At 32.6% G+C, this 13135-nt stretch overlaps 1 protein-coding gene across 3 annotated transcripts; it reads right to left on the bottom strand.

Moving 5' to 3' along the window:
* Positions 1 to 184: 184 nt before the first annotated feature.
* Positions 185 to 12657, bottom strand: LOC137929616 (CLK4-associating serine/arginine rich protein). 3 transcript variants are annotated; one of them, XM_068772656.1, is made up of 16 exons: positions 12480 to 12657; positions 12305 to 12402; positions 12004 to 12182; positions 9852 to 10013; positions 9620 to 9726; positions 9192 to 9364; positions 8067 to 8242; positions 6369 to 6465; positions 6043 to 6294; positions 5916 to 5957; positions 5172 to 5297; positions 3854 to 3920; positions 3498 to 3570; positions 2266 to 2371; positions 1107 to 1187; positions 185 to 789 (listed from the first exon to the last, which is right to left on the bottom strand). In XM_068772656.1, the coding sequence occupies exons 1-16, from the start codon at positions 12576 to 12578 to the stop codon at positions 270 to 272; spliced, it is 2358 nt and encodes a 785-aa protein (XP_068628757.1). In that variant the 5' UTR covers positions 12579 to 12657; the 3' UTR covers positions 185 to 269. The 3 variants fall into 3 exon arrangements, with proteins under 3 accessions (XP_068628757.1, XP_068628774.1, XP_068628766.1); XM_068772673.1 differs by lacking the exon at positions 1107 to 1187; XM_068772665.1 differs by lacking the exon at positions 5916 to 5957.
* Between the last annotated feature and the right edge of the window lie 478 nt (positions 12658 to 13135).

Here is a 13135-nt window from a genome sequence, read left to right as displayed (position 1 = left end):
CATTTATATTTATTTTGTATTTGCATTGCATTGTTTACATTGCTTTGTAAATTTATTATTAACGAAAATGACTTAATTTACTATGTAAGAAATAGAGATAAACGATATTTACTTAGAGTTTTATTGAAAAAAACCTTGAAATGCACCTATTGTAGTAAACTTGAAAAAAGAATGAACCAATAAAAATGTTTAGTCAACATTTATTTCTAAAAGAGTTTTCTTATCATACAAACTGGCCAGACAACATCATTTTCATCTTTACATATAAACTAATAATCAACCAGTTTCACTTTGTGTTTAGAATCATTTCTCGCACTATCTCCACCATCTTGATCCTGGGATCGCAAATGAGAAGATCCATCACCATGACTTTGCTGTAAACTCCTGTAGCCTTGGGTCCTAAACCCTCCTCTAGATGATGCAAAGGGCCTTTTCCTTCCAGAAGCGTAAGTTTTTTCTTGTTCCCACCTATTTTCGTAAGGCTGTTCATACCTGTTATATTCAAAACCTCGACCTAAATGATCCCTTGCACTTCTTTCATATCTACTTGAATAACTTTGAGGTTTTTCTTCTTCATATCTTCTTTCATTTCTATTGTAATAACCTTCTGTACTATCCTGATGCCGTTTTTTAGAGCTACTGGTATGTGAGTTTTCGGGTTCTTGGATTTTAGATTTATAAGATGGTGGTTCTATGCTTGTTTCCCAAACAGGAACACGTTTTGGTTTTGGTGATGTCGATTTTGACCGGCTTCTATGTTCTCTTCTTTTTTCTCCTGATGGTGATAATCTGCACACAAGAACTAATTGTAAAAATCTTATACATAGTTCTGTACACAAATTAAGAATGGAATTAACCCAAATGAAAAATTGCAAAATATAAATAAAATGGCAGTTTTTAACCTGCCTGGTATAACCAAGCGTGGCGATTACCACAAATTATATTGAGTTCCCACCGTAAAAGCCGAAACAACCTTTATTAACTTTTTTGACATCTATAGACATGTCAAAGATTACCTACTATTTTTATTTTCAATAAAACTACTTACCATTAAAACCACTTCATTTTTTATTGTTAATTATATACAACTATTACTAAAATTATACCTCGACGAAGATCCGCTACGGCTTCTATCTGAATTATCATCACTGGATCGTCGATTCTGCAGATGTCTCATTTCGCGTTGCCTGTTCGTTTCAAGAAAAATAATCAATATATTATAACTGTAACATCATTCTTTGTGGACATCTACTTTCTTTATATATCCCTCATGATGACCCAATACCCAAAGGTTAAACCATCTTATTTATTCAGTTAAATTGAATGACATTCACGGGGAGAACAAGAATGACTGTATTAGTTTAAAATCAAACATGAAACTTGACTGTGTTTGTTATGCAGTACTGTCAAAGCTTTTCGCCCTATTGCTATGCGTGGTTTCCCATAAATAAACCCAGTTGAAAGGATTTCTTGTAATCGCCACGCTTAACTGTTTATTACTAACTGGATAGAAAAAATGGAAATAAAAAAGAATTAAAAGATATCATAACAAAGAAAAAATAAGAGAAAAACATACAAAGCAGTACAGCAACCCTTTCTTATTCTAGGATTTTATTTAAAATTAATGACACTATACATTTGTGTTTGGATTCTTGTCTATAGTTTTAGGATATATTGCCAACGAAACGAAAAATAAATGGTGTTCTAATGGATTAATTCATAAAGCTGTAATATACGCCTAATGTTTTTGACGACCCTTTTGATTGGCATTTACAAATTCCGCAGATTGCAAGCGACATGACGCTGAAGACAGTTAACCTTAACTTAGTTTATATAACTAAGCTTGTGGGTGTATTATTGAGCTTCAGGTTGAGCAGATACAAAGATGTTTTAATGGATTATCCACGCAGCCTTCGACGATTAGGCAGATAATCCTTGGAGTCACCAGGCGTAAAGTTCCCCTAGGGGAGACCTACTACATTACTACTACTTTGGAAAGCGTTAGGGCTGGTAGCACACCAATGTATTGCTAAAATATTATGCTAGATGGCGTTGATCGGTAAACTAAGCTGTGTTTTAAATTATTGTTTAATATTTTTTACATTGCTACTTGATGCAGATTTTTCAGGTGCGAGGAAGCATGGCGCAGAGAGCGCTTAGTCCAAAATATTTTTTAAGACAAGCTCTAGGGATCCCCGAGGAGCCTCGACTTGGGCCGCTACATACAATTTTAACGGATTGTGTTTTAATTTAGTTTGTACAGACTTGCGACGGAGTTTGATGACCAGCTCACGCATCTCTTCGTCACGTCGCGCCTGCCGCCGATTCTCCCGCTCTTGACGTTCAGCCTCGGCCCGCTTGTCGGCGCGCACTAAACAAAATTAGTCAGTTGTTTTTATTTTAGCATTTAGTACTTTCAACGCAAATATGGGTTAGGCAAGTCGCCTCTGCAAATGATAGGCGCAGATATGCGTTTACTTGTTAGATTTTTTTATCATACTATCATTGCTACTCAAATGGTATTTGTAGATTCCACGAGTTTTCCGTGGTAAGGTGCAGAGGGCGCCTACTAACACTATTTCACCGGATTAAACCCGTATTAAATAGGGAAATTGTAAGGTCGAGATAAACCTGCGACAGTCTTGTAAGGCTACCAATAATTACTACGTTCTAATTAAAGATATATCTTTTACAAAAAAATACATGGACACTTATTTGCGTTTATGTAAAAAATACGTTGTCGATTTATATATCGATAATTAAAAGAACTTGTAATGCACAATTAAAATATTTATATCTACTTCTTATGCGTATTAAACATGATACTTTAATTGATTTTAAAGTATTCCTATAGTTTTGACTGCGAGTATTTAGAGCCCAAAAGGTTAATCGTTTTTTTTAGTTGATTGGTATGTGGCCTTCTCACTGGCACATCAATTTACAAAACCGCTGGCACTTCTGATATATAGAATTAAATGTACATTTACTTATATTTAGGTGTTAGCTATGACGGATTTATTTTTGAACACATTATATTATTGGATCGATAAATTTCGATAACAGATCGGCATTTACCACGTGTTTTTTTTTTGTCACACCTTTCAAGTGCTATCAAGTGGCAGAGATCTATTATATTAAATTTTCAATTAATTTTGTATCAAAATGTATCATAGTGAGACTTTATTTGTTACATCTAACACATTTACTACGTTCAATATGTGTTTATATGTAATGAACTAACAACTGACTTATGATACTTGGGATTCCCTGGAGGGTTAAAATTTCTCGTTGGTGTATAAGGTATTAATATTAATTTGATGACGGAATCCCGGTGGGTATTATGTATCTACGTACAAAATTCGATAATAACTAAGCAAACATCGAAATTTCTCGACAACACAACCATTACTTGGTTTATAAATTCATAATTCATTTTCATTTATAAATTCGCTAGTAGATTTTTTTTTCTTAAAATAAGATCTAAATGTATAACTTACACTGTTTGGACAACTGTGCCTGCATTTTCCGCTTTAATTTTTCTTTCAGTGTAAGCGTTTCTCGCGAAGGACCCTGTAAAATAAGGAGTGTATACATTCTTATAAATTTCAATGTTTACACAATATTTCCATAACATCTTTTTTAAAATTCATAGGTATTCATTTAATCCTTGCAATGAAGTTAGTAGTATAAATGTGTAAAGAATTGATGAGTTGTCAAACGGTCAGTACATAAAAAAATAATGTTCCTTAGCAAATATCATGTCTTCTTAAATTCCTACTACTACAGGTCAAAGAGGGGAAAAGAGGGAAGAAAAGAAAGCATACAAATGGAGTAACAAATGATTCTTACTGACTTTGGTGCTGGATCCAGACAATCGTATTTGATTCTGGTTAGTGTTTGACTTAATGCCCACCGTTGATCTGAAATAAAAAAAAATAATGGTACAAATACTGATATTTGGATTTATTTTCTCTTACTGCTAAAAGAAAATGATTTTTTTTATACAATAAATATTTTATTAAGGATATCATCTTATTTTACCGAAAAAATGTATAAGATCCATAAAACTAATTCTTTTAAACTATTAGTACAATAAACAAAAATTAATTTGGTAGTAAATAAAATATGTCATCAGTGTAGTGTACTCATCGTAATTGTAATCTTGATTTTTTTTTATATAAAAAAAAATACTCCGACACTAAAAATTTATACGATTTACATACTGTAAAATATCACCTATATTTTTAGTTTAGTTATAACAAAAGGTTAAAAATAATTTTTCATACAGAATTAAAGGCTTAAAGGCTAAAGATTTTAAATACATTTTAATATTATCACCATTAAAAATAAAAGTAAATACTCACGTTTTACAACACATTTTTTTAAAAAATCACTGCCTAATTATTTAAAAAATGAATAAGTTCTGCATAATATACGCTAAATACGATAATGTAGTTAAAAAAAGGCTTTAACATTACAAGACTGACATTTATAATTGAGTAACCCATTGAATATGTAAGTTATGAAGTTACTGTAACGTGTTACACAATTAGCACACAGAAATAATAGACATATTTCTAAAAACCAAAAATCACACGTGAAAATACACTTTTTTATAAAAATTAAAAAAGGTTAGTCTCATTTAATTCTACATAAATAAAAAGTTTTGCCCTAAAAAAGATGTGAATTAATAAGGTTAGCACAGAAACACATTCAAAAAATTTCAAAACAATATCATTTATATTTTAAGTTAAGATACACAACTTCTAAGGATTCCATGAATTCACCAAGCAGGTGCCAGGTCCATCACATTGTGGTGAAATGGATCGGATATGGTGTTAGGGAGCTAACAACCAACATAATAGGTTTATAGTCTCCTTTGCAATGCTTTACCAACCAATTTCACCAACAAAGTTTATCTCCCTACCTAATCAAATTTTATCCTTTCAATCCTACCAAGTCTGCTTTAGAAGCTATTCCAGAAATGACCTTATGTTGTTTCTTGACCCAGCCTAAATCATTTAACTGCCTATAGAATAATTTCACTGCATACATTGACCTACACTTAAACAAATTCCGTAAAACAAACTTAACTCAACCATTGCATTGATTAGGCCATCAATTTTTACTTAAAATTTTTAAATGTATACAAGATGTTAATCAGTACTTACTTATTTTTCTCATTATCTACGTCACTGGAGTCTGAATCCACAGACAGTTCACTGGAGGATTTATCTTCCTTGCGCCTTCCATAGTAGCGAGGCACAGTCGGCTTGCTTTGACTACTTTTATCAATACTGAAAAAGTTAAAAAAAAATTTGTAATGTATCTTAGAATAACAATATTAAATTTATCTATCCATAATTAAACTAAATATAATTATATATAATTTATGACAAAACATGAATTAAATATATATATTAAAAAAAAAGAATTTTTAATCAACCTATTACATTGTTTCTTTAAAAACAAACTATATTCCAAGTATTAACTTGATATCTACTCTTTAATTTGTAACCGAAGGGTGATACGTCGCCCAGCTCAAAAGACACACAAATGTATGATTGTGTATCACTCAGTGGAAGTTATTAGATTCACTGAATTTGCACGAACTGTGGGTTCACGATAAAAACTGTCTTAAAACAAATATCACATTAGTGCTCGCAATCGCAGCCTGATGCACCCATGTACGGAACAAGCAAATTTTCATCCATTCTATTCCATTTATACAAATGCATCAATTGTTAAAACAACAACAATTTCGGATGATACCCTAATGCACGGAAAAACTCGGGAGTTTGTGATTATATCATTTAATTTTCAATATTAAAGTGACATATTCTTTGTTACAAAGATGGACTTTATTAGTTTTTAATACGCATACCAAAAGCATATTAGTAATGCACCAAGCTTACCTTTCGTAAGACATCGAACTCGAATTATTATAGTTTGAATTACTGTGAAAAATTAAACATCTCACATTATGTTCCGTTGTTACACACCACACAAAAAATTTAAAATCAAAATTAAGTGTGTACAAACTTCGAAGGACTGCGCGATCGTTTCTTCAAAGAATTGGATCTTGATCTGGATCGGGATCTTCTGTAAGGACTGTTTGATCTTGACCTTGAAGATATTGATGGAGAGTCTAACGGAGAGCTTGACTTTGTTCGGGATTTTCTCCTAGAGCGTGACCTTGATTTTGACCTCGAGCGAGAATGGGAATATGACCTTGTTTCCGACCTTGCACGAAAGCCACTAGAACCTTGTAAACGTCTATCTTCAGTTGATGAACTGAAATAAAAAACAGCGATGGATAATGCGTGAATTTTGTCAACAAGCCAAAGTAATTTATTTTAGGTTCTTACCCAGCCTTTGGCGGTTTACGAGCGACTTCGGCATATAATTCAGTCTTTTTTAAATTACATTTCAATTTATCTGCGTAAAGAATCTTCTGGAATTGTGCTGTTAAAATAAAGAAAAAAGGAAAATCACCTTTAATGTAACAAATACAAGGAAAACCCTAAATATAATATATTGTCAGTTTTAACCATATTTAAATAACCTAATTATTATAATAACACTTAGCGTAAAGTGAATTTGGCCCATATCATTTCTTACAAGGAATATAATACTATAAAATAAAAGTTGTGTATTATTAACCCTTTGCACTTCAGACCATTATCGTTGTTGTGTATCTACCAGCTACTCCGAGCTCCTTTGTGGCAGAAACGTTCTTTTACAGACCATCATATTATTTAGAGCTTTGAATCTATGTAACACATACTTATGATATTGGGCTTACATGAATCGGTTGACATATATATTTGCAAAAAATAATCAATATTTTATTTTTTATAATTTTGTTGTACATTACTATAGTTTAAAACACTCCCCAATATGGATTGCAGGCTGTTTTACACACGTTTGACAATAATATGTCTGCCACCAGGTGCTTTTCTGTCAAAACAGACAATGCAATTCCTTTTTTTTGTACCACACAGGGAGTATGAAGTTTGTTGTCAAATCTATATTCCATAGATTTTCTTTTATATATCTTAATAATTTAACTATATTTTGATTTGAAATCTTGTACCATATCAAGAGATAACATCACGTAAACATGCACGTCTCAAAAAGTTGTGCAGAAATAACTTTATGCGCCGTAATCACTAATAAGCTTTAACGTGCCTTCAGAGGGAACATCAGAGAGGTAGGCTAGAATAACAATGTCCCCACGCGAGGAGACAAAGGATTGCAAAGGGTTAAAGCAGATCAGTTGGAACAATTGATTAAACTACAAATTCAGCATATTCATCTAATTTTTTAATTAAATTGGGTACATTGGAATTCTTTTTCTCATACTTTAAAATTGGTGTAGCAGCACAACTACTGCTTACAAATATGCTATATATATTATAATTTTGTAGAGATCGGAAAACCCATATAAATTTGAGTATACATACATACATATATATATATATATATACACACATATATATAAGGGAGACCATAAATAATCATTTATTTTTGAATCGACATTTTAGTTTTTTAAACGTTTATGTAATCACCGTCATTTGCGACTTGTTGCCGTTGTTTCTGCAAAAGTTCAATCTTCCTCTTGAAAAAATGAGGTGGATGTGACTCAAAATATAACTCAAGGTTCATTTGGACATTGTATAAGAAATTAAATTTTTTATTTCGTAACAAATGCTCCAGTGACCTAAACAGATAGTAGCCTTATGGTGCTAGGTCTAGAGAGTATGGAGGGTGCGGTAGAAGTTTCCAACCTATCTGTTAAAATTAACAGAGAAACTGTTTTTAGAGAAAATTTGACACAAGCAGGTTTAGTTAGCTATCTCACTTGCACAAACAGGCATACATATCCCTATCACTAGCCCACTAACATAAAGCTTTCCGAAGTTGATCTTCAATATAAACCAAAGCTAAATATTTATGTAAATTTGAAAATCTGTTCTCTGTTTATTAAATATTAAAATATTAGTATTTTATAGAGATCTACAAAATGAAGTTTTATGGAAATAATTAGTTGTATTTCAACTTACAAGATTTCGCTTCATTATCCTCCCCGCCGAAGGAAGTAATGAACTGTATATTTTCATTTTCAGGTGAAGGGCTCCGACTCGCTGAGCGGCTTAATGAACGTGACAGTGAGCGTTGGCGACACGAGGGTGCCGCATAGCTAGGAGGACTTACTATTCGGGTTGCTAGTTTCTTGTCACTGCAACATTAAAAAGGTTTTAATTTGATATGGTAGTATTATTTGTAAAACTTTTCTCATTCAACATGCTCCAGTGCCTAAAGACAAAGGTCTAAATCAAAGTGCACTTGACATATAGTTTAACTTCAAGCATCATTAACAAACTCAGAGTCACTCAAGGAGCCGTGAAGATTGTTATACTAGGGATTATCCTACAAAATCAAATTAGGAATAAGGAGACTAGAAATGAAAGCAAGTAACCATAACCCCCATAGATTGGGAAGAAGTAGCAGTGTGCAGAACAGGTTGCCGCTGGGGTCCTAAGGCTCTGCTATAGGAAATGTAATGGGGAGGCCCATGTCTGGCAGTCAAACACTGAAATAATGACCATTATGATATACAACTTAAAGCAATTAATCAAATGATGTGCTAAATGCATTTTGTGTAGCAAGTAGCCCAAGGATCATTGATGACAAATTTGCTAAATTTCCAATATTCTTTGTATCATTAACAGTTGGACCAGATCTGCAAAAAAAAGCCTAGATGGCGTTACCTACATGACCTACAGACCTACATGGCGTTACTTCACATAAAAATATATAATATAAGTTTAGAAAGCAATTATTTAATACTTCTATACAGAAAAGAAATTTTACTTATTCTAAAGTTACATATGATCACCTAAAATATGAATATACAATTCAATGATTGAAGATCAAATTTTATTAATCCCAATTCTATTTACTTAAAAAACAATTTACAGTTCAAAATAAACAAAAACATAATTAATTACAGCTATTATTTGTGATATATTCTTAATAATTTAATAAATTAGAATATTAAAGGTGTCAATCACAAAATCACAATTTTTTCCACGTAAATTAAGTTCCAATAATAAAACTTTTAATAAGTACATATCTATAATGTAAGTTGGAGAAATTTCTGTAATTACATTATTATTAATACAAACCGATGAGCACGCCTTTCTCTCCTACTTTTTCTACCAGAAAACATGGCCTTCTCTTTTTCCTCTCGTAAAAGTTGTTTCTGATGTTCTGCATCATCTGCATCTCCAGTCAGAAATGAAAACAGATCACATCCTGGCATGCCGAATAGTGGACCCACTGCATTCAGCTCATGTGCCTATACTCCATAAAAAATGTTGTAAGATCTATTAACTATTTTATTACCGCTTCTATAATAGCAAATTAGAATATAATAAACAAATTAGACAAACATTTTCGAATTTCATTTCACATTTTTAGCCTTAATTGGACTGTTATTCATTATAAAACTTAGAAAATCTTTTAATTATGTATGTGAAATCCACCAAATAAATAATGCCTATGGTCAACCTATATATTATGTAATTTTGCATATATATAAAAATTAACTCACCTGTGAAGCCTCCATCTTGTTTACATCTATACTCAAGTCCACATCAATAATTTCAAGATCAGAATCATCATCAGAATCTTTCATTTCCACCTTTTTTATTTCTGGGCCTGGAATTTAACACTAAATGCCATGAGAATACCCACAAACACCACTATAGAATTATCCCGATAAGTACCCAATAACATCCTTTAAGCATCACAGCAGGTTTAAAAAAAAGGAGGGTTGAATCTACCATTAGAGCAAGATGGTTGTGCTCCAGGATCATTATAATTGTAGGCTATAGCAGCACCCATTCCTTTCTTTTCACTCAACTTCTCTTTCTGCAACTCTTTCTCATCAATTGTGACACCAAACTGCTCTTCCAAGGCCAGTTGCTGTAGAAATTTGTCTTCACCTTAAACAATATTGTAATTAGTTAGCATTGTTTAAAGTATAAAATTGTAGTTAAATTGTTTTGTCACTGCTTTCTTTTTTGTAAGATCCATATCAGATGCAACTTTTGGTAATATATATACTTAGTCTGGCCATAAATACTGTTACTATTCAAAAAAAGAAAATATTACGTTTGAATTTGGAATCTGTCATTTTTATATGATTGCTTGATGTGTTTTCTTATTTTCGCGCCATTATATTGTTAAATATTTTGTTATATTAAAATGGAGTGGGGTGATAAAGAGAACCGAATCGCTGTGATTGCCTTACATAAAGTAGGTATGGAGAAAAGTGCAATTTTTAAAACCCTCCACCTGCTTGGTATTAGTCAAATGTTTGTTTACCGGGCTATTGATAGGTACAATGATACCTCCTCTGTTTGTGACAGAAAAAGATCTGGCCGTCCACGTACCGTTCGTGTGAAAAAGGTGATTAAAGCAGTTAGGGAAAGAATTCGAAGAAATCCTGTCCGTAAGCAAAAGATTTTATCTCGGGAGATGAAGATAGCTCCTAGAACCATGTCGCGTATATTAAAAGATGACTTAGGACTTGCAGCCTATAAGAGACGTACTGGTCACTTCTTAACTGATAATTTAAAGAAGAATAGGGTGGTAAAATCCAAACAACTACTTAAGCGGTACGCAAAGGGAGGTCACAAAAAAATTTTGTTTACGGATGAGAAAATTTTTACAATTGAGCAGTGTTTTAATAAACAAAATGACCGTATTTATGCTGGAAGCTCTAAAGAAGCTTCGCAATTAGTAAACAGAGTACAACGTGGGCATTATCCCACTTCAGTGATGGTTTGGTGGGGTGTTAGCTATGAAGGGGTGACTGAGCCATATTTTTGTGAAAAAGGTATTAAAACGTCGGCACAAGTTTATCAAAATACCATTCTTGAGACGGTAGTTAAGCCTTTAACTAACACCATGTTCAATAACAAAGAATGGTGCTTTCAACAAGACTCGGCACCGGGTCATAGAGCTCGATCCACCCAATCTTGGTTGAAAACTAACGTTCCGGACTTTATCAGCACTGAAAACTGGCCGTCGTCAAGTCCTGACCTAAATCCATTGGATTATGATTTATGGTCAGTTTTAGAGAGTAAGGCTTGCTCTAAACGCCATGATAATTTGGAGTCCCTAAAACGATCCATTCGGTTGGCAGTGAAGAATTTTCCTCTAGAAAGAGTTCGTGCTGCTATTGATAACTGGCCTCAACGTTTAAAAGACTGTATTGCAGCCAATGGAGACCACTTCGAATAAACATTGTATATTTTTAATAGTTATATATTGATGTATTAAACTAACTCACTATGAAAGGAATAAATGTTACGTATAAAAAAAAAATCGTGCTTTTCTTTATAACAATATTTATGGCAAGACTAAGTACCAATGTGGTCATAAAATTTTAAACAATTTGTTATATTTAGCAATAATTATGAAGCCCCTTTTTAATTGGTTGTCCATACAGTCATCATAGAGCTTGTGGGTAAATCCAAATAGCCCAGCAACCTATTAAATTTGTTAATTGATGTAAAGCAACTTTGATGTGGGACCTTAGTTTACAAGTGTCATTAGATACAAACCGCCTAAAGGATTGCAGTGAAAAACAATTAGCAAGTGGTTACTATTAAATAATTAAAACAGTTATTATTTACAATCCTTATGGCATACATAAACAAAAATCTTCCACCAATACAATCTGAGCTCTACTTATCAATGAAAATAAAGGCTTAGTTTTTATAATCATTAAACTTTATGTATATATTATTATAACCTGTAGTTTTAATTTAAATCATCAAAAACCATGAGGGCCAGGCCATCTACATCTGAATACCATATAATTGGCATTAAAATTATTATCACTTTTTCAATTAATTTTAACGTCTTTGATTTTAAGCAACAATGTGTGAAAAAGCGTTCTTCGGTGTTTACAAACTGTATACATACTTATTCCAAGAAAAGCATTTTGTGCTAGAATTCTATATCGCTCATAATTGCATTGCCGCTCTTCCTGATGAAGATCTTCAGGTGGAATATCTGGAATTTTTACTTCTGGTATGTAGTCCAAGTGTGCTCTGGCGTCGAAACGGTCGATAACATTATTAGTATCACCTTGCCATGGCATCCTGTAATACTTTGCATTGGTTAAAAATATTACAACATGTAAGTTACTAAATTTCATTACTATGAAACTTTTTTACTGAAAAAATGGTTCTTTGACTTTTTCAATATATACATAAAAACTAACATTATAGCTGGTCCTTCCCCAGCAGCAGCAATCGCTGGATCTAAGTGTATTTTACACGGCCGACCATGAAGCTGTAAAAACTGAGTTGGTTCCGCTTTCTGAAACATAATGTAGAATTGAAAGGGTAAAACAACGAACAAATATGAAGTCAATACGTAGAAATCAAAGCAATTACAATTTTTTCATAAAAATCCTTTCGACGCTCTGCTCTTCGGCGATAATCCACTATCATACCGCGAATTAACCGTTCCTGCTTTCTTGCTTCGTGCCACATCTTGAAATGTTGCAATCCCTACTAAATAATTGAATAACATCTGAAGCAGTCAGATTACTGCACCTATGATCCTATAAGCGCCATTTTCAACCATAGACTAGAAATATACAAATATTTCTACACAGATACAGAGGAAAAACGACAGACCTAATAAAAAATACTTATACTTGCTTCAAATACTAAGAATTTCGATTAGAATATTAGGTTTATAAAATATTATGAGAAATCTTCTTGTATAACATTTTTCATATTATATTTAATCCTATCGGTAATAATTAGAATACATTCGAGCAGTTAAAAAAACTTTCGATAGAAACACATAATATATCTCCACGACCTGACCTCATAGACAGAAACATTTTAAAGTCACAAATATGGGCCTCTAATTCTATAGAGACGCATACATTACCCCAGATCCAGACCACACAGAATCAAAAAATAAGACCTAAGTCATATATGTGATAACCATGAAGTTGGTTTTTAAAAACTATGACATTACTTTATACTTTGACGTCACATTAATTCAACTCCGACAACAGTGTTCATGAAAAATATCA

Source organism: Battus philenor, unplaced genomic scaffold (genome assembly GCF_028537555.1).
Source record: "Battus philenor isolate CCGP_79_NKW_IND1 unplaced genomic scaffold, ilBatPhil1.0.hap1 SCAF_11, whole genome shotgun sequence".
Lineage (NCBI taxonomy): Eukaryota > Metazoa > Arthropoda > Insecta > Lepidoptera > Papilionidae > Battus > Battus philenor.
Note: the sequence above shows the minus strand (reverse complement) of the source record. Positions and strands in the feature narration are given on the sequence as shown.

Coding starts and splice junctions, on each gene's coding strand:
- LOC137929616 (XM_068772656.1), bottom strand. CDS start 12,578: ATGTGGCACGAAGCAAGAAAGCAGGAACGGTTAATTCGCGGTATGATA. Junction 6,466..8,066: donor GGATAATGAAGCGAAATCTT/GTAAGTTGAAAT, acceptor TTATTTTAACAG/CACAATTCCAGAAGATTCTT. Junction 2,372..3,497: donor GGCACAGTTGTCCAAACAGT/GTAAGTTATACA, acceptor AATTTTGTTTAG/TGCGCGCCGACAAGCGGGCC.